Source organism: Boleophthalmus pectinirostris, unplaced genomic scaffold, assembly GCF_026225935.1.
Source record: "Boleophthalmus pectinirostris isolate CB_2022bp ecotype Guang Dong unplaced genomic scaffold, ASM2622593v1 HiC_scaffold_10, whole genome shotgun sequence".
Lineage (NCBI taxonomy): Eukaryota > Metazoa > Chordata > Actinopteri > Gobiiformes > Gobiidae > Boleophthalmus > Boleophthalmus pectinirostris.
The window spans coordinates 19,626,993-19,646,695 of NW_026570971.1; the positions used below are offsets into that span (position 1 = coordinate 19,626,993).

Consider the following 19,703-nt stretch of genomic DNA (forward strand, 5'->3'; position numbering starts at 1 on the left):
AGAGTGCTCCTGAAGGAGACCTCTGATTGGTCAGTCACAGATGGAACAGATGTCGTGAGTGAATTGTATTAATTTATATTTGACACTTATTTTACTCAAACACTTGTTTCATCAGCTCACACACTACAGCATGTAGGGAAGTGCAAATCTTTAGCTTCATGGATCATACTTACTACATACATACGTTTGATTTGTGTACACTTTTAACATTTTAAAATACTCAATAAGCTACACAGCATTCACCATCTTAGTCAAATGGTAATTTAATGTTTAATTTATTTTCTCAAATATATTTCTCAAATATTATATAAATTACAATGGATAATTATATTCTATATATTTTTTTTTTTGTAAGGAGACCTGTTTGTAGGCCTTTTGAGTAATCTTATTTGAATCTTTGTACTAAAATAGTTTAAAATGAGTTTAAAATGTGCTTCTCATTTCTTTTATATTAAACTTGACTGATCTATCAAAGCATGTTTCACAGACTCCACTGGTTTAACAATTGCTTTCGTGAATCCTCTTTTTTGGGCTTCATCGATAAAGCCTTATGTCCTTTGCTAAACGCAGGGTTTACTATTTCTGAGTTTTTAAAAACTCTGTTCTAAACCTGTTTAGTGAAACAGAATACTCAGACTTGTGTGTCTGAGGGGAGATTAACTCTGAGTTAACTTTTAAACCCAGGATTTATTGAGCCTCCTTTGTAAAATGGGGCCATCATCTCTAATGAACAAAAGAAACACCCAGTCACATGTAAAGTTAAATTCAACTGACCATTCATACAAAAGGCTTTATATAAAATTCACAAAATGTACTTTGAATATTACATAGTCCATGCTGCCATTATCCTCACCAATATTGCTGTAATTTGTGTAAAGTTTAACCATATGCTGTATACAACAAAACAATTTCATTTGAACCAGTAGATGTATCAGTATTTCTGTAAGAATGCCAAGATGCCTTTGTAAATGTAAACATGAACCAATACAGTAGTGACTGATGAGAGCTGAAATAATGAAGTAATACAGGTTTTGTACATGATAAACATTGTGTCTCTTCACATGCAAAACATGTTACATGGTAGAAATATTACACTTTTTCTGTAAAAAAGAAAAATCTATAAAATGTCCCGTATAACAGCATTTATATGGTTCAGAATAAAAAGATAAAACAAGGCAAAACCTCAATACAACCTCGTATGTTAAACTGTCTAACTACACAAAATAAATCTAAAATCATTATTTATTTTTTTTTAAAGCTAAGTTTATATATAATCTATAAATCTCCTTTATAATACTGTTCCATATCCGGATAATATATGTATATCTCTTGAAACCACAAATCAATTGGAATCAAATATTTATACCAGCAATTATGGTATGAGAGGCATGTAGTAAAAAGGATAGTTCTAGTAGTACTATTCAAGGATGCACTTAATTTGCCCCAAAATACAATGGGCACATGTAGAAATTAAAAAAGGCCAAATAAAAAGAAAATAATATTTCCACTCCTTAAAAAAACACATAAAAAAAAAAATGCTTGATTACCTATTGTTGTTTATGTAGTTGCTGATGGACCTCTCGGACAGCCAGTATTCGTGTGAGCATGCTCTGGAGTATGTTTCTATCTAATGGTTGACCTGTGTACCAAACAGGGCTGGAAAAAGACAGAGAGAGAGAATTAGCCTCACTGAAGACACTGAAAAGTTAAATATTGTGTAAAAATGCATTGTCTGACCTGTCTGTGTGGACAGTGGGCTCAGGCTGCACGTAAAACAGACCCCAACTTTGATATGACATCTCCGCACTTTTCACAAAAGCAGAAAGGAAGTTATTAACAAAAGAATTTTTATTAATTAAGATGGTTGAGATTTCATAGCTTTTCCAGCCTGCCAGTTTTCCAGCAGTTTTCTTCTGCAACTGATTCTGATATGTCGTCAGTTTAAATTTTTTAAGCAGTGCCAAGAAGGAGATATAATACATTTAAAGACTTTTTGGTTTAAGCATTTATTTAAGTGTGATCATGACACTCACCATCTTGAGAGGTAGAACTCGTACAGTCTGACGGGACAATGAAGAGGATTTGCCATATTTTCAAGCAACTCTATTGTTTTGTCTTCCTTCTCAGGTTTTCCCTCCTCTTTAAATGTATAGAAAACATAAATTAATAAAGTGTAATATACTGTACTAATTGTCAATCTTAATATCATAGTGCACACCAGTTTTATTCAGGATGGACCCTCTTCCTCTGGTAAATTGGAGGTAGGAGACATTGCCCGCTCTGCTGCAGGGCTTGGAGCATAAACTGACATCGGTGAAAGAAAGGCTTGCATGGTCGTCCACGGTAATGAGACCAAAGTGTTTGGTGAAGAAGAACAACAATGTGTTCAACAGCACTAATGGAGAATAAGCCCCGAGTTGCTTACACTCCCATAGAAAAGACTCTTCAACAAGAGAGGGAATCACTGCACCTGTAAAAAGTACAGTCAAGTTTCCTTTTTACCAAAATAAAGAGTGGGCGATATGGCAAAAAATAATATATAACATGATTTTCCTAGATCCCAACTTCAATTTAATCATAACCTATGGACTTTGTCAGTGCATTTAAAGGTACACTATGTAACTTTTTGGCTGGGGGTATGTCACCTGCTTGATTCTGTGGATATGCCGTTGCTCTGCCTCAAATGTTCCACAGTATGACATTAAACAGGCCTACTTTACATTTATTTAATCCCAGGTGGTTTTATAACTCAAAAATACCTAGAAAAACAGACTGAGACTGATTCTAACTGTGGGCAGGGTTGCCTCTGCACTGATCTGACCTGTAACTTAGTCTGGTTTGGTTTCCATGGTGAAAGAAAGGTTTAATAGCATACTGTGAAACATTCCAGACAAAGCAATAACATCTACATGGAGGCAAGCATTTGATGAGCCCTCCACCAGAAAAGGTACACAATGCACCTTTAATCAATCATGCTCATGAAAAGAATTATCAAACTTTTCACAAGCATGACCAAGGCTGACCAACCCAAGGCTTTCAGAATTATGAAAAATCAGGACCATTGTCATAGCGATTAACAACTGAAAACAACATATTAATTATACTGTTTGAATGGGGAAGTCCTCAAAATGCTGCATATAATAGGAAGCTGAAACCCTTGAATAGCTGTGGGTGGGAAATGGTTGATTTTATACAATAGGCTATGTGCACGGCAGCTTTACTGTTAGCGTCACTACTTCCTGTCCAATTTTATCTCTATGGGATTTTTGCTGAGTCGTGCTAATAAATATTTTAAGCCAAGACAGTGAACAGGGAACTGTGGGTGGATTTCACTGACAACATGTTAAAAACTATACAAACAAAAACTTCAGTCGTGGACTCTTCTGAGTTTAGAAAGAGAGATATTTGTGGCTCAATGCTAAAGCTAATGTTAATTTTGAGCAAAATATGTATTGAAACAACATCACAAACTGAAGTATTCTATATATAAAAATAACTGGGTAGACTTGTTACAATTAATTAGAATTTTAATAGTTTGTGGACTGTGGGCTCAGGCTACATTTATATGATGACAGAAGACGCAAAAGTGGTGTCGCGTTTTCACTTTTTATTCTGCGTTTAGACAAGCGTTTTTGGGAGGAAATCTGCGTGGACACGGTGACACAAACGTGTGTGGAATTGGATTGGGTATGCATGGCAGACGGCTCGGTGGTGACGCTAGGTGGTGATGTATGTGACGTAAACGCATACGCGACATGACCAGATCTGACCAGAGTTTTGCGTCTTGGGCAGTGTAGATGGAAACAATACGGTGGAGAGTATTCAACTTTTCCACTCTGGATTCAAATTTTTGCATTTTTTAAGCCCCAAAAACGCTGTCACCGTCTAAATGAAAGCCACTTCCAATAAAATATTTTGTTGTTTGTATCCACAATCATTCTCATGTAAACAGTCCCTCAGGATGATGTAATATCTCAATGTGTTCACTGTACACTGTTCACTGTTGATTTCATTGCTTTTCCAGGCAGTAGGCTTGCAGTAATTTTCTTCTCAACTGATTATTGATGTCAGTTAAGTACTAGTAGAATCAACAAAGAGTTTTGATAAAAATAAATATTAAAACACCACAATGTGAAGTATTCTACATATAAAAAATATTGGGTAGACTTTAATATAATTATTTAGAATTTTAAGAGGGTGTTTATTTTATGTTTTATGATTTTAATAAAAGTGACACAGCAATAGGCTCTGTGCACAGAGCCTATTGCATTAAACAAAGAACTCTGATGGTGATTCAGTTTTATCATCATATTGCCCACCTCAAACTAAAAGTCTGTCCTCTTACCGCTGTCTGAGAGGGTGGGCTTCCAATGCTTGAGCATGTCTGTAATATCAGAGGCAAACTGACTATACAGCTTTTCGTTAAAGATGTTTTCTGTCCGGCCTTTCATAAATAAATACTGTCAAAATACAAATCAAATACACATTAGTGATTAAAAAATGGCTGTTATGAACTGCATATTGTCTTGGGATGTTCACCTGTTGTATACTCAGACACAGGTAGAATATGCTGTCTGGGCTGTACATGTCCCCATTGGGCCTCCGTACTTCTCTAATGAAGCGACACAGAGCCAAGCTGAGGTGACTGGAATCGCAAAGAAAAATGTCTTCTTTAATGTCCAAAGAGCTTTCTAAAAGAAGAAAACACAAACCAAAACATCAACATTTATTAAGGCCAGATGGCTTTGGAAAAAATATATTTAAAAGTAAGTGTCACCATTTGGTAAATTGTTGTTGCACTGCCTGACCCAGCTTTTCCAGGCATTGATCCCATTTTCATGGTTTAGCTTTATGGATGGAGACTCAGTTGCATTGTCACTCCCTGAAGCAGTTTGTGTTTGAGACTAAAAGTAGACAAAAAGTATACAAATATTATATAAAATAACAATCATATTCTTAATATACTGTAGATCATGGTCAATGGCATAAGTCCTACCCTTTTCCTCTTGACTCCTCGCCGAGCAAAACCTTTCTTATCTAACGCTAAAACAATGAAAAGCAAATTTTTAACTACTTTGTCATTCAAATTTGGAAACATGCACACAAGCATATTAAACAAAGCACTCACCAAATGGAACACCCAGCTCTAAATCCATGGCAGGTGATGTGGGATTTTCAAATTCTAACCTGGTTAAAGCAAAGTCATTTGTAGTGGTGGTTTGTTCGTGCTCATTGACATTATCAGTGACAGGAATGGGGCTACTGGAGTGTGGCTCTGGTTTATCACAATTTCCATTCTCATCTGAAGCACACAAATGCAGTATTCAAATGTTGTAGTGCAGTCATAGATTCATATAAATAATTGCCTACCTGTGTCAGAGGAGGGTGTTTTCTCTCGTGGGTTCCTCCTCAAACTGGACAGCAGTATCTGTCATTTCTTTTTTCTGTGGAGGGACGACCATGGGCACTGGAACCTGAGAAGAACAAATATAGAATTAATCAAAGAACTTTCTTTCACTTTTTCAGTCATATGCTATAGATCAGACATGTCAAACTCAGGCCCGGGTGCCAAATTTGGCCCGCAATATAATTATATTTGGCCCACAAGATCATATCAAATATTTATCAGAGCTAGCCCGCTGGCTACAGATAGGCTACAGAGACATTATTTACTTAAAATTTTGTTATTATTTTAAAATTATGTTTGTTCTGGATTCAATGTTTAAGCAAAATTATTAAATGTTAAATTATTAAACATTTATTTTAATAAGTAAAGGTTTAACATTACATATCTCAAAAGAAGAGAAAATATGCAGGTGTTGTTGAAATTTTTCAATAAATATTTAGTTTGGCCCAAGATTTAATCCCAGTTTTTAATTTTGGTCCTCTGTGAATTTGAGTTTGACACCCCTGCTAAAGATAATAAAACCCATTAAATTAAGAACAGGTGCCTTTTACTTAAAGGTGCATTATGTAACTTTTCATTTAGTCCGTCACCTTTTTGTTTCAATGTTCCACATTATGACAATAGCTTACATTTATTCAATTACAGGTGGCTTTATTGCTCAAAAATAGAGATTTGATTTGGTCTGGTTTGGTCTCCATGATGACAAAAAGGTTTAAAGCCACTGTGAAATATTACTGACAAAGCAATAACATCTCCATGGAGAAAAGCAGGTGGCAGACCCTCACAAGAAAAGTTACACAATGCACCTTTAAGAGACTGTTTTGCCAGGAATGTTCCACAGTATTGCATTAAACATATCTATAGACTAACACAATTAAAACACCTGTAATCAAATAAACACTATAAACATACAAAACAATAACATCTCCTTGGTGACCAACTGAAACGTTATAGAGTGCACCTTTAACTGTACTTTTTACTGCTCCTGTGCAAGTTAACTAACTGAAGGTGGGCAGACTTACTGGTACAGGCATTGGCACTGGGACAGGGGTGTGCTGAGAGTACATGTTCAGAGGAACAGGGATGAAAACGGGCACAGGGACTGGGACCATCACATACTTCACTTTCTCCTCTTCTGTCAGGGGCGGAGGCAGAACATCTACAAAATAATGTTTCATATTTTAATATTTGTTTTTTTGTACTCTTTGTCTCAAAACCTTAGAGTAACCTTCTGTTCTTTTCATGTCATCTGAGGCCATTTGGAAAATACTGAATAGTCCAAGTTTATAGGTATATGAAACTGATATTCTAAATGCAAAGAAACATCCTTGTTGCTGTAATCTATAAAAATGTTTCAAAGGAAGGTATTTGAACAAAAGCTTGCTCCATGTGACAACTGTTGAATCCTCTTTAATAATATAACAACCTTTGGATCAATTATGATAAAGTCAAGTATTGTAAGAGAATACATTACATAATATTGCAACATAGCTTAGTCTGCTGGAGTCAAAATCATGCATAAATTAGATTAAATTTAACTTCTGATAAAAACTGAGATATAATTAATGCTAACATGTTGCAAAATACACTTCCTTAAATAAATTCTCATATACAAACATAATAAAATTATAAAATAGGATTATAGGTCAAACACTAAGACCATGTTAACATTTTTTATTTTTATTTTCTACAATTAAAATTTAAATAGACTTTTCACCTAACATGTTCATTTTCAAACTACATAAAATGTACTAACATAAAAATAAATACCTACATGGAAAAAAGTATAAAGAACAAGCCTCAGCTATACTCGGGTGATACACCAATCTACTCCAAACATTCACTGGGAGAAATGTAGTGTTGCTATCAAAATTAAAATGGAATTTAAGGAAAAGCTTCATACATTTTACTGTGTGCATTTTATCTTATATTTTTCAGTGCAAGAACAATGTCAAACACTACAGAAATGTCAGATTTTATTCAGCAATCAAAATGTGATTGAAGAATCTCGTACAAATAGTTAAACTTTATTTTAAAGAACACAATACAATACAATAAATGAGCACTGTGTTTTAAATTTCAGGTATTTTCATTTGGACTGAGGGAATGCCATTAGTGTTGTGGATGCTCATGAGACATTGGTAAAATTGCACAGATCAGCTCTTGTTTGTTCAGAAAAAGACAAAGTACGGGTCAACACCACCGGTTTCTTTCATTTTAAGATTTAGGTCACAAACAGAATATCTTGTACCCACAGATGTACAGTTAGTCTCAGGCTTTTCCTTGGAGCAAAGTTTCAGTACTTTACAGTTGTGTATACCACCTGAATGCAAACTTCAGTCAACTGTGATCACTGCGGAATTAAGGCAAATTTAAAGGTGTGTGAACAAAAATAAACCCTACATGGTCAATGAATCAGTTTCTGAGCTCTAAACTGGGAGTGCCATTCAAATGTTTGGCAAAAACTATAATATCATCTGTTAATCTGAAGGATCCTCATGTGTTTTCAGTTCTTGCACTGCTCTGTAGATTAGTCTTGTGTGGTAGAGTTCAAAACATGGCACTGGGCAGAGGCTGGGCTCTCCCGAACATGTCTTACAATAATATGTGGTTTGTCCCTTCAGAACTTTTACATCACAGTCTTCTTCCTCCTTGTTTTCATTCTCTAAATTCTCCTTGAGGATATTTTCTTCAAGCTTCGGTCTCTTCCGCTCCTCTGGTTCCTCTTCTTCAGTTCTCTTTCTCTTACATGTGACAGGTTGAGGTGAGCAGACCTTGCAGCTGGTAGTAGAATCTCTTGTGCCTAGAAAATGGCGTCCAGAAAGGCGTGCAGGCAGACCCGTGCATGTTTCGCCGTCTTCCAGAAGACTTGGTGACGCTGGCGTAGAGGTAGATACATCTGCCATGGACTTCAAGGGCAGCTTGGTATCGAGTGGAGCTGGTACAATTGGTAAAACGCTGCTTGTGAGTCATAATGAATGATGAGCAGACCAACGTAAACTAAGAAAACCTTACAAGTTACTATTTAACAAATTACTTTATGCAGTTTAAGTGCAGGGGAAAGTGGTTTAACAAATACATAACAAAAGTGCAATTTAAATTATGTGTTAATTTCTACTTTCAAATTAATGGACAATCTTTGCATGCACGATCTTGGGGTAATATGTTTGACATTTAAGAACACTGTGTCATAAAAATAAATTTACTTTATTTTTACCGCTATATACACTGTCTACTATAATTACCTGTAGAATCAGGAGGGCACAGTAGCTGGCAAGAAACCTCTTGGTCCATTGTGATTGGGCGACAGAGAATGGTCTTATTTTTCATTGGCCGTCGACGAGGCATAGGCACATGTGGGCCAACAGTCTGGGTACTGGCCTTTATAGATAATGATAATGAAATATTTAACGGTTTTGCACAATTTGAATCAAATACACACAGTAGAAACGTACGTGATCAAAGTTCTTGATGATTTCATCAGACTGAGCAGGAGTTCCTAAACAAGCAAAAGTGATTAACATTTGCAAATTAAACACTGACATAAACTTATGGCCAATAGACATACAGCGTGGAAATAAATTGTAGTCATTTTAGCCCTTACTTGATTTGTTCCCTTGCCTTTCCAAAAGTGGTTTGTCTAGTTTCTGATCTGCACAGGACTGAGATGCTGAACTACCTGATTCTTAAGTATGGGAGATTGTGACCAAGTACAGTGTGAAACACAACACAACCATGAGTCAAAATACAAGAGTGGACATTCCCTTCTTCTAAGCCTCATGTGTGCATTGTGGTAACTACTGCAAATTCTTGCAATTAATTTTAATGATAAAAAAAAATACAACCCAAATTTCTGAAATTCTAACAAGTTAATAACTATTATATTAAATCAATAAGTAAAAAAGAACAAGTCCAATCTTAATTTAAGTTTTTTTTTTTTAATGGAGATGTGAGGTCCTTGGTCTGATTTAGGTTAAACTTGGGCAATTATTAATTATTGTTTATTGTTACGCTTAGGATCAGTCAAAGTATTGTGTCCTCAATGCAGAGTGAGCGGTACACGTGAAAGGTGCGTTCATAATTACCATTGAGTTTAGGAGGCACTGGGCCCGTCCCATTGCTTAAGGAATGTGTTCCTTTATCAAAATGTATGTGGCAATACTGAAGAAGGCAGGGCAAGTCACAGAAGTTCCTCACTGAGCCCATACATTGCAGGTTTTCAGTCATATAGCCCTGCTTCCTGCAGTTGTCACAGCGGGCCATCTGTTTTCAGAGGACAAGGTAAACTTCAATGTCATAATAATCAACAAAGTGCCGTGTTCCACTGTGTCCAGCCTCACCCCATAGTAACGCACGGTGTACTTGGACATGCAGTAGGGTTTACAAAATCCTTTCATTTGCCCACAATAATGACTCTGTACATTTTTGCTGGAGAACCTGGAGCAGTAGCTACATGGATTATCCAAAAAGGATTGCTGGAAAAGTTGTTTACAATCTAAAAGACAAGAAAGCAAAAGGTTTTCTATGAGTAACACTGACATAACTTAGAACAAGAATATTTTTACAGCACGTGCTTTACACAATTTGATGGTACTACCACTAGATGGCACAAGCAACCTTTTAAAGTTGAATACCACACAGTTAAAACAAAGTGTGTTCTCTTGGATTTGTTTTCTTACTTTCACTGCACAAAGACACATCTTCTTCGTTGTTGCTTATCATTTCATAAAGCACTTTTTCCTTTTTGCAGTTTTGGCAAAATGCCACAATATTCTTCTGTGTTTTATACTCAAAGCAGCATGCATTGCTGCAGAATATTGAAATACTACCCTGAAAAAATAGGATAGTTCTTTATGTAATAATCACAAAAATACAATAAAAAATATATGTCAACCTACAAGGCATATAAACTGCAGGTCAACCTACCTGGTGACTCAATAGCTGTGGTTTGGATCTGAATAGATTTTTACAGTTTTCACAAGACAGTTGGACTTTATGTAGGTCAGATTTAGTCAGATTTTGCTCTGGTTCAGAGACAGCTGGAATTTCTGACTTGTTAGCTGAAGGTACAATAAGCGGCTGATGGGAGTGGTTAATATTGAGAGAGCACGTGTCTTTAGAACTTGAAATGCTTTCTCTTGTAGATGTATGGTTTGTGCCATCTTTTACAGGCATTTCTTTGGGGGCTGAAGTTCCATTTGGAAGGTTTGTATGTTTAGATTTCTGTAATACAAGAGTAATTAAAAATATTTATAACAATAAAAATTAACCATCGAATAATCTAGCATCTTTAAACTGGTTTTACCCGGTATGTAGTAACACAATCAAGTGAGCAAAAGTTTCGTATAGTTCCATCCACCATGGCAAGATGATACTGTGGAACTGCTGATACATTACATTGGCCACAAGGAAAAGCAGTATCTAAAAGGAAAAATAAAACATGCAATTAAAATAAGTTTCTCACAATAGATTAATGAAAAAGTAACTAGTAGCTTAATTTACCACTAAGTACGTGCTTTGGTGGTCGACTATTTTCAACACACAATGTCGAACAATAAAGTTGAACTTTTCCCTTTTGGTCCATTTCCATGACAGTTGCAGATACTACAGCCACCTTATGGCAGCAGGCACATTCAGCAGTTTTTCTGCAGGTCTGTGTAAAGAAGAAATTTATCAGTTCAATTTATTTATTTTTTTTAATTTTTTTCCAACAACAAAGGCAAAAATGCATACTTGTTTGTAAGTGCTGATGCATGTTGGACCACAGAAATTTAGTTCAGACTTATCAACCATGAGTGTTTGACAGGAACCAGAGTTACTGTTGCAGTAGAGTCCACAGCCTTCACAACAATTCAAAGCTAACTGCTTCATCTTTCGGAAAGACAAAAAGCAAGCATTGCTGCATAGCTTGTATAGAGCGCCTTGATGATTAACCTCATGCTCAATCTGGAAAAGAGAATCAATCAAACAAGATCACAAACGAAACAACAAAGAAATAAAGTTTTAAGTTACCTTGTTAGGTAGTTTGCACACGCTGCACAGGGGTTTGTCGGGTAAGATGGTTTGCTTCTTATCAGGAAACTTGTCTGTTTCAGTCTTTTTCTTTTTACTTCTGTACACAGACAGACAAAACTGCCCACAAAAGTTCATTAACGTGTTGTTTTCTGCTGAAACTGTGACCATCTCCCTTGGATTTGCAATGTCCCTGAAAATCACAAAATATAATATTAAAAACAACAGAATTGTATATTGTAGTGATGGGCGAATGGAGTCTCGTAAAGCACTGACACCTCAGTCGCAATATTGTCTCAAATGGTTCGACGTAGTGATGGGCAAATGAGTCAGAGCTCCAGAGCACGTCTCGTTCTTTCTGAAACAAAATTTGTCTCGCAGCAGCCACTCACGTGACCAAAGTGTCAAAGTGTCGGTCCCTCCCCTTACTGCTTCGCTCTCTGTGTCAATCGCTTCAGTGTATTGAAGCGTTTCATTGGCTCAGCGAATGTTTTGCTCTGCGATTGATTCAGAGTGTTCAGCGCACTTCCATGGATTGACAAGAGCTAAACTGCTACAGTATAAACAATGCATCAATAGTTCTTAAAAATGTTGGGTAATGAGGAGTATTGTGTGACATTAGTGGTGATTTTAGTGACTTTTGGCATTTGTTTCATTTTCAATGGCATCTACAAGTGGAAAAAGCGATCCATGGTTTGAGATCACTTTGATCTAATTCTACCTAATAAGGTAACCTATTTTCTTATTTACAGCATGCTATTTATGTTGCTCTTTACATATTATTTTAAATCATCATTATTATTGTTGTTGTTAGATACGGTGTATGCTCTGCACACAAGTATTGTCTTACGTTAACAATACTTCATCGATGCTGAGACACTTGCGTGCTAGGCACAATACTGACCAGAGCCAGCAGTCCACCACAATCCCTGGCAACAGTGGCCATTATCCTGACAGTAAGTTATATATTTATTTCAATTATATTCCCATAAATTATGTGACTGTTTTTTAATATAAAGGCTAGATATTAAGTAAGTATAGAGTTCTCATATGAACACACTTCTTTTACAGTGTCTAAAAAGAAGATGTTAGATGAGGCCATTGTTGACATGATTATTAAAGATGGCCAACCGTTTTCTATGGTTGAAGGAGAGGGATTCACCAACCTGATGAAAATATTGGATCCTTTGTACAAAGTTCCATGCTGCAAAACTGTAAAAACAATGGTGGAAGAACGCTACCAACAAAACAAAAAGAAGGCCGAAGAAGATTTAAAGAAAGCTTCTGCTGTCAGTTTGACAGCAGACATGTGGACATCCAGAAATATGGATGCATACCTGGGTGTGACCTGTCATTATCTTTCTGACGACCTTGAATTATCAACTGTACTTTTAGGAGTACAGTACTTTCCCGTGACCCACACAGCAGCTCATATTGCAGAAGCAGGATCGCCAATCTTGGCTGAGTGGGGAATAGCCGATCAAGTGTGTGCCATGGTTACTGATGGGGCCCGCAACATTGTGGCAAGTGTTAATCGTTTATCAATTCAAAATATTCATTGTTTTGCTCACTTGTTGAATCTTGTTGTAAAAAAATCTATTTCCCAAATGTCCGAGCTGGATACAATGCGCAGCAAAGCTCGCAAAATTGTTGGCCACTTTAAATCAAACTGTACAGCAAAGGAAAAGCTGGCTATCACTCAATCCAACATGGGCATGCCACAGCTGAAGCTGGTCCAGGAGATAGAAACCAGGTGGAATAGCACCTTTGCCATGTTTCAAAGTATGTATGAGCAGAGGGAACTACTAGGCGCTGCCCTTGCATCCCTGACATCAACGTCCAACTTGACATCATTTAGCGCTGAGGATTATGATGCAATAAACCAGTGCTTAAAGGTGTTAAGGCCATTCAACCAAACAACAGTGGAGATGTCTGGGGAGACCAGAGTATCGGGGTCTAAAGTCATACCCATTACAAAAATGTTAACTCACGTAATTACTGTTGAGTGTACCCAAATGGATGATGGTGTTGGAGCTACACTAGCCACCCACCTAAAAAATAATCTAAAAGAGAAAATGAGCGGCTTGGAGAAAGTCACCTCCCTGTCGTTGGCAACTGTACTGGATCCACGTTTCAAAGAAGTTGCATTTTGCAGCCCATCCAATGCACAGGCTGCTGTTGAGAGACTGTCACGGGAATGTGCCAGCTTGATTGAACTCAGGACTCGGGGTGAAGTTCAACCACAGATCTCTCCAGCCCCAAGTGACGATGACAATCTGTGGGCTTTACTGGACAGCCATGCTGTTGCTCAGCAAACCAGCCCTGCATCTGACAGTGCCACTGAAGAAATCCAAAGGTAGTGTATCAGCTGACACTTGTGCTATTCATCAAGGTTATATATGGTGTACACATTTTATGCTTTTCTATCTTGCTTTCTAGATACTTGAAGGAACAACAAATTCCCAGATGCGAGGTCCTCTTAAAATACAATATCCTAATCTGTGGAGACTGGCTCAAAAATATCTTTGTATACCGGCATCCTCTGTTCCATGTGAGAGAATTTTTTCCAAAGCTGATGAGTTAGTGAGCCAAAGAAGATGTAGACTAAAGCCTTCAACTGTGGAAAAACTTCTATTTCTTAATAATAAAAACAAACAAACATGTGATATATAAATTGTTGTATTTCTTTTTTAAATGTTCAAAATAGAATATATACTATTTATGACTTCTAATAAAATAGAGTTTTGGGTTCCCAAATCATGGATTGAGTGCTGGTTTGCAATGGTTAAATTTGTCCACTAGAGGTCAGTCTTTCTCCAAGGCCTCAGACACGTCGAACCATTTGAGACAATATTGCGACGGAGGTGCCAATGCTTCACGAGGCTCCATTCGCCCATCACTAGTTCGACGTGTCTGAGGCCTTGAAGAAACACTGACCTCTAGTGGACAAATTTAACAATTGCAAACCAGCACACAACCCATGATTTGGGAACCCAAAACTCTATTTTATTAGAAGTCATAAATAGTATATATTCTATTTTGAACATTTAAAAAAGAAATACAACAATTTATATATCACATGTTTTTATTAAGAAATAGAAGTTTTTCCACAGTTGAAGGCTTTAGTCTACATCTTCTTTGACTCACTAACTCACCAGCTTTGGAAAAAATTCTCTCACATGGAACAGAGGATGCCGGTATACAAAGATATTTTTGAGCCAGTCTCCACAGATTAGGATATTGTATTTTATGTGATTCCCAGTATTTTAAGGGGTCCTCGCATCTGGGAATATGTTGTTCCTTCAAGTATCTAGAAAGCAAGATAGAAAAGCATAAAATGTGTACACCATATATAACCTTGATGAATAGCACAAGTGTCAGCTGAAACACTACCTTTGGATTTCTTCAGTAGCACTGTCAGATGCAGGGCTGGTTTGCTGAGCAACAGCATGGCTGTCCAGTAAAGCCCACAGATTGTCATCGTCACTTGGGGCTGGAGAGGTCTGTGGTTGAACTTCACCCCGAGTCCTGAGTTCAATCAAGCTGGCACATTCCCGTGACAGTCTCTCAACAGCAGCCTGTGCATTGGATGGGCTGCAAAATGCAACTTCTTTGAAACGTGGATCCAGTACAGTTGCCAACGACAGGGAGGTGACTTTCTCCAAGCCGCTCATTTTCTCTTTTAGATTATTTTTTAGGTGGGTGGCTAGTGTAGCTCCAACACCATCATCCATTTGGGTACACTCAACAGTAATTACGTGAGTTAACATTTTTGTAATGGGTATGACTTTAGACCCCGATACTCTGGTCTCCCCAGACAGCTCCACTGTTGTTTGGTTGAATGGCCTTAACACCTTTAAACACTGGTTTATTGCATCATAATCCTCAGCGCTAAATGATGTCAAGTTGGACGTTGATGTCAGGGATGCAAGGGCAGCGCCTAGTGGTTCCCTCTGCTCATACATACTTTGAAACATGGCAAAGGTGCTATTCCACCTGGTTTCTACCTCCTGGACCAGCTTCAACTGTGGCATTCCCATGTTGGATTGAGTGATAGCCAGCTTTTCCTTTGCTGTACAGTTTGATTTAAAGTGGCCAACAATTTTGCGAGCTTTGCTGCGCATTGTATCCAGCTCGGACGTTTGGGAAATAGATTTTTTTACAACAAGATTCAACAAGTGAGCAAAACAATGAATATTTTGAATTGATAAACGATTAACACTTGCCACAATGTTGCGGGCCCCATCAGTAACCATGGCACACACTTTATCGGTTATTCCCCACTCGGCAAAGATTGTCGATACTGCTTCTGCAATATGAGCTGCTGTGTGGGTCACAGAAAAGTACTGTACTCCTAAAAGTACAGTTGATAATTCAAGGTCGTCAGAAAGATAATGACAGGTCACACCCAGGTATGCATCCATATTTCTGGATGTCCACATGTCTGCTGTCAAACTGACAGCAGAAGCTTTCTTTAAATCTTCTTCGGCCTTCTTTTTGTTTTGTTGGTAGCGTTCTTCCACCATTGTTTTTACAGTTTTGCGGCATGGAACTTTGTACAAAGGATCCAATATTTTCATCAGGTTGGTGAATCCCTCTCCTTCAACCATAGAAAATGGTTGGCCATCTTTAATAATCAACAATGGCCTCATCTAACATCTTCTTTTTAGACACTGTAAAAGAAGTGTGTTCATATGAGAACTCTATACTTACTTAATATCTAGCCTTTATATTAAAAAACAGTCACATAAATTATGGGAATATAATTGACATAAATATATAACTTACTGTCAGGATAATGGCCACTGCTGCCAGGGACTGTGGTGGACTGCTGGCTCTGGTCAGTATTGTGCCTAGCACGCAGGTGTCTCAGCATCGATGAAGTATTGTTAGCGTAAGACAATACTTGTGTGCAGAGCATACACCGTATCTAACAACAACAATAATAATGATGATTTAAAATAATATGTAAAGAGCAACATAAATATCATGCTGTAAATAAGAAAATAGGTTACCTTATTAGGTGGAATTAGATCAAAGTGATCCCAAACCATGGATCGCTTTTTTCCACTTGTAGATGCCATTGAAAATGAAACAAATGCCAAAAGTCGCCAAAAGTCACCAAAATCACCACTAACGTCACACAATACTCCTTACTACCCAACATTTTTAAGAACTATTGGTGCATTGTTTATACTGTAGCAGTTTAGCACTTGTCAATCCATGGAAGTGCGCTGAACACTCTGAACCATTCGCAGAGCGAAACATTCGCTGAGCCAATGAAACGCTTCAATACACTGAAGCGATTGACACAGAGAGTGAAGCCGGAGGGGGAGGGACCGACACTTCGACACTTTGGTCACGTGAGTGGCTGCTGTGAGACGAGCTCCGAGGCAGTGTTCTGGAGCAATTTGTTTCAGAAAGAACGAGACGTGCTCCGGAGCTCTGTCTCATTTGCCCATCACTAGTATATTGATATTCCACACACCAATACGTTATATCAAAGTGTATCAAGTTGGTACATGTTAAAAATAATATTTTAAACTTACTTGTAGCATTGAAAACAGGTTCGGTTTTTGGTGACTAAAGGCAAGTGTCCAGTCAGACAGACTGTGGAGCAGAAGAGCTGTGTTGACCCTTTTCTTTGGAATGCTGTTTGACCTTTCATTAGAATCTGAACACATAAAAGTTGATTATATTAAATGCAACAAAATAAATTGATTAAAGACAGTATTATATTTACTATATTACGACAGTACCTTTGAACATCCACTACAGCGCACACCACCAGCTACAGTAGGTGGTGGAGGAGGACGGGGGGGCATTGTCGTTGTTGGGGCAGCAGGTACAGTATTTAGAACTGGTACAGGTGCTCTGGCAGGGGCAGGAGCTATGACCTGGGGCACTGTACCTCTCCCTGGAAGAAAAATTGTCGCTGGGGTAGGTTGAGTCGGTGCTGGAACTGGTGCTGGAACTGGTGCTGGAACTGGTGCTGGAACTGGCACTGGTGCTGCCACTAAAAACATAACACAGAAAAAATGAATCATAATTGAAAAGTGATTGATAATAGTCTAACCCTGCTCAATAATTCACCAGATGGATGTGCAAAAGCGTTGCTTCCACCCACAGAAAACACTGAACTGATCCTGAGCTCCTCCTTAAAGAAAAACATATAAAGTTAAAAAAAAAAAAAAGACCTGGCAGTAAATATCTTAAATTATATCCAATACTCACCTCCTGCTCTAGTTCTTCTTTGATATCTTTGATGGAGTTCTGGGGCAACAATGCAGCATCATACTCCTCATCTATGGGCTCTTCTTTGATGTTCACATTAGGAGACAGAGGCGGATTAACGTTGTCTGGGGGAGCTGCCTGTGGCTATAACAAGACAAATAAATACATTGTTATTTTGTACATTTGTGGTAAGCTAAATAGTAATAAATATGTAAAATTATTTGTAGAATTTTATTTTTTTTTTTTTTAATGTTAAGAATTCTTTACAGTGAGTTGTTGGGACAATTTTCAAATAAAATATCTGGCCATGTTCTCACCGGTTCCTGTTGGCTGTCATCTGTCTCTGAACTTCTTTCTGCAACACCTGAAAACAATTACAGTATTTCAAATACATGTATCAAAGTAATTAGCATATAACAGCATAATTTCTATAGTATATTGCCTATTAGTAGATTTTAAACTCCACACAACAACTAATTCAAATGAAGACAGCTCTATTACCTTGGCCATTCTCATCTTCACGTGCCACTGAAGAAGCAGTTGTAGATGCAGAACTAATGCTCCCATTGTCCTCTGCCTCTCTTGAATCTCCTGGAAAGGTTTCACTTTGGGTTTCAGATTTGCCCCCTTTTGACTGATCACTTTTAAGTGGAAAGTTAAAGTCCCAGTCATCATCATCATCCTCGACACCAGTCGGCGGAGGTGCATCCATCGCATTGTCAAGGGCTGCCCCACCACTTTCTGCATTAGCTCCTGCAGTAAAAGAAGGTTCAGACGAAAAGGACGCTATGCTCGGAAATAACTCATCCACATCCTCATCCATCTTTTCTTCTCGTCGGCTGCAGCTGTCCTGTTCACCAAGTTGCTGATCTTTTTCTACAACTTTCGACTCATCTTGACCACTTTTCGATGAAGAGCCTGAACCTATAGAGGAGTCTGCAAAGTCTCCAAGCCCCATGACTTCATCAAACATTCTGGACATGCGCTCATCTTCCTCCTGCATATGAAAATATAGAATGCAATTATATTAATGGTACATATAGATCACCAATGTTACCAAAGTGAACCATTGTATTACAATACAACCATTATTTTGTGCTCTGATACACATAAAAAACAAACCTGCACAGGGCCAAAATGACTGAGTCATTATGTCACGATTAAGACACATATTTGGGGGGGGCATTGCTACACTATAGGTGCATGCATCCTCCATGTTATCCTGACAAATTCCAAACCAAGAGAATGGCTTTTTCAGTGCTGACATTGATGCTGCCAAAGCACTATATAATGTGATATTAAGTTAAAGTTGTTATATGCACTCGGCCACAAAAAGCCCCTATAAGCAAGGATACAATTAGGCTAACATCTCCATTTACAATACATTCTTTTGTCCACAACACAGCTCAGTTTATGTTTAATAGACGAAATTATTGATGCAATTAATGTAATATTCTATGTATTTGGTTCACGATGTGCGTTTATAATTGTTCCTTCATAAAAGATGTTGTTTGTGGGAGCAAGATGCATGAACACTATTTAGTTGTTAGCTCTAGCCAACCAATGCTAGCTAGCTTTAGCTAGCACACACTTACACATCTGGACATCCGATTTGATGCCCGTCAGTACAGGCTGGTTGCACAATAAATAACTCAACATGCATTTTACATAGAACCTTGTAAGTGTATATGCTAAACTAAACTACAGTGTGCTTTATTTGTACCTTTATTCGCTTAAGCCTCAATTCCTCCTCCGACTCCGCCATGTTTTAATTATGCCGCAGACGCTAAACAATCCACCCACCGCAAAGGACAGCGGGCTTTGGGCTGTGTGCGCAGGCGACTCAGAGGCTGCAAAATATGTGACTTATCAGTTGAAAACTTGTAAATATTCACATAGCTATAACAATAAAAACAGCGGCGAGTGTTTAAATTTTCTTGGAAAGGGGGAAGCAAAGTTGTTAGTTTAAAAGAGATGAATTAAAATATACATTTTCAATCATCGTGTTGCGCTTTTCAACGTTTCTTTTGACTGCACACGTTTTATGTTT

General features: G+C 37.7%; 1 protein-coding gene across 1 annotated transcript; it reads right to left on the reverse strand.

The window, feature by feature from the left end:
- Positions 1-754: 754 nt before the first annotated feature.
- Positions 755-19,679, reverse strand: LOC110155364 (zinc finger MYM-type protein 4-like). The gene is made up of 29 exons (XM_055155114.1): positions 19,377-19,679; positions 18,155-18,650; positions 17,971-18,017; positions 17,654-17,797; positions 17,513-17,576; positions 17,179-17,435; positions 16,969-17,093; positions 11,420-11,612; positions 11,141-11,353; positions 10,910-11,060; positions 10,713-10,828; positions 10,334-10,630; positions 10,087-10,237; positions 9,748-9,902; positions 9,493-9,670; positions 8,863-8,906; positions 8,653-8,788; positions 7,890-8,345; positions 6,430-6,566; positions 5,378-5,474; positions 5,129-5,302; positions 4,997-5,043; positions 4,778-4,904; positions 4,540-4,691; positions 4,346-4,460; positions 2,219-2,470; positions 2,034-2,139; positions 1,738-1,806; positions 755-1,656 (listed from the first exon to the last, which is right to left on the reverse strand). Exons 1-29 carry the CDS (start codon positions 19,416-19,418, stop codon positions 1,548-1,550), a joined length of 4,650 nt encoding a protein of 1,549 aa, XP_055011089.1. The 5' UTR covers positions 19,419-19,679; the 3' UTR covers positions 755-1,547.
- Positions 19,680-19,703: the final 24 nt, after the last annotated feature.

Bases quoted from the DNA above. Each gene is read 5' to 3' on its own strand.
- LOC110155364 (XM_055155114.1), bottom strand. From the start codon at position 19,418: ATGGCGGAGTCGGAGGAGGAATTGAGGCTTAAGCGAATAAAG. The intron at 8,789-8,862 runs GTACGTTTCTAC...TTATCTATAAAG, and splicing joins TCATCAAGAACTTTGATCAC to GCCAGTACCCAGACTGTTGG. The intron at 5,475-6,429 runs GTAAGTCTGCCC...TGTTCTTCTCAG, and splicing joins CAGTGCCAATGCCTGTACCA to GTTCCAGTGCCCATGGTCGT.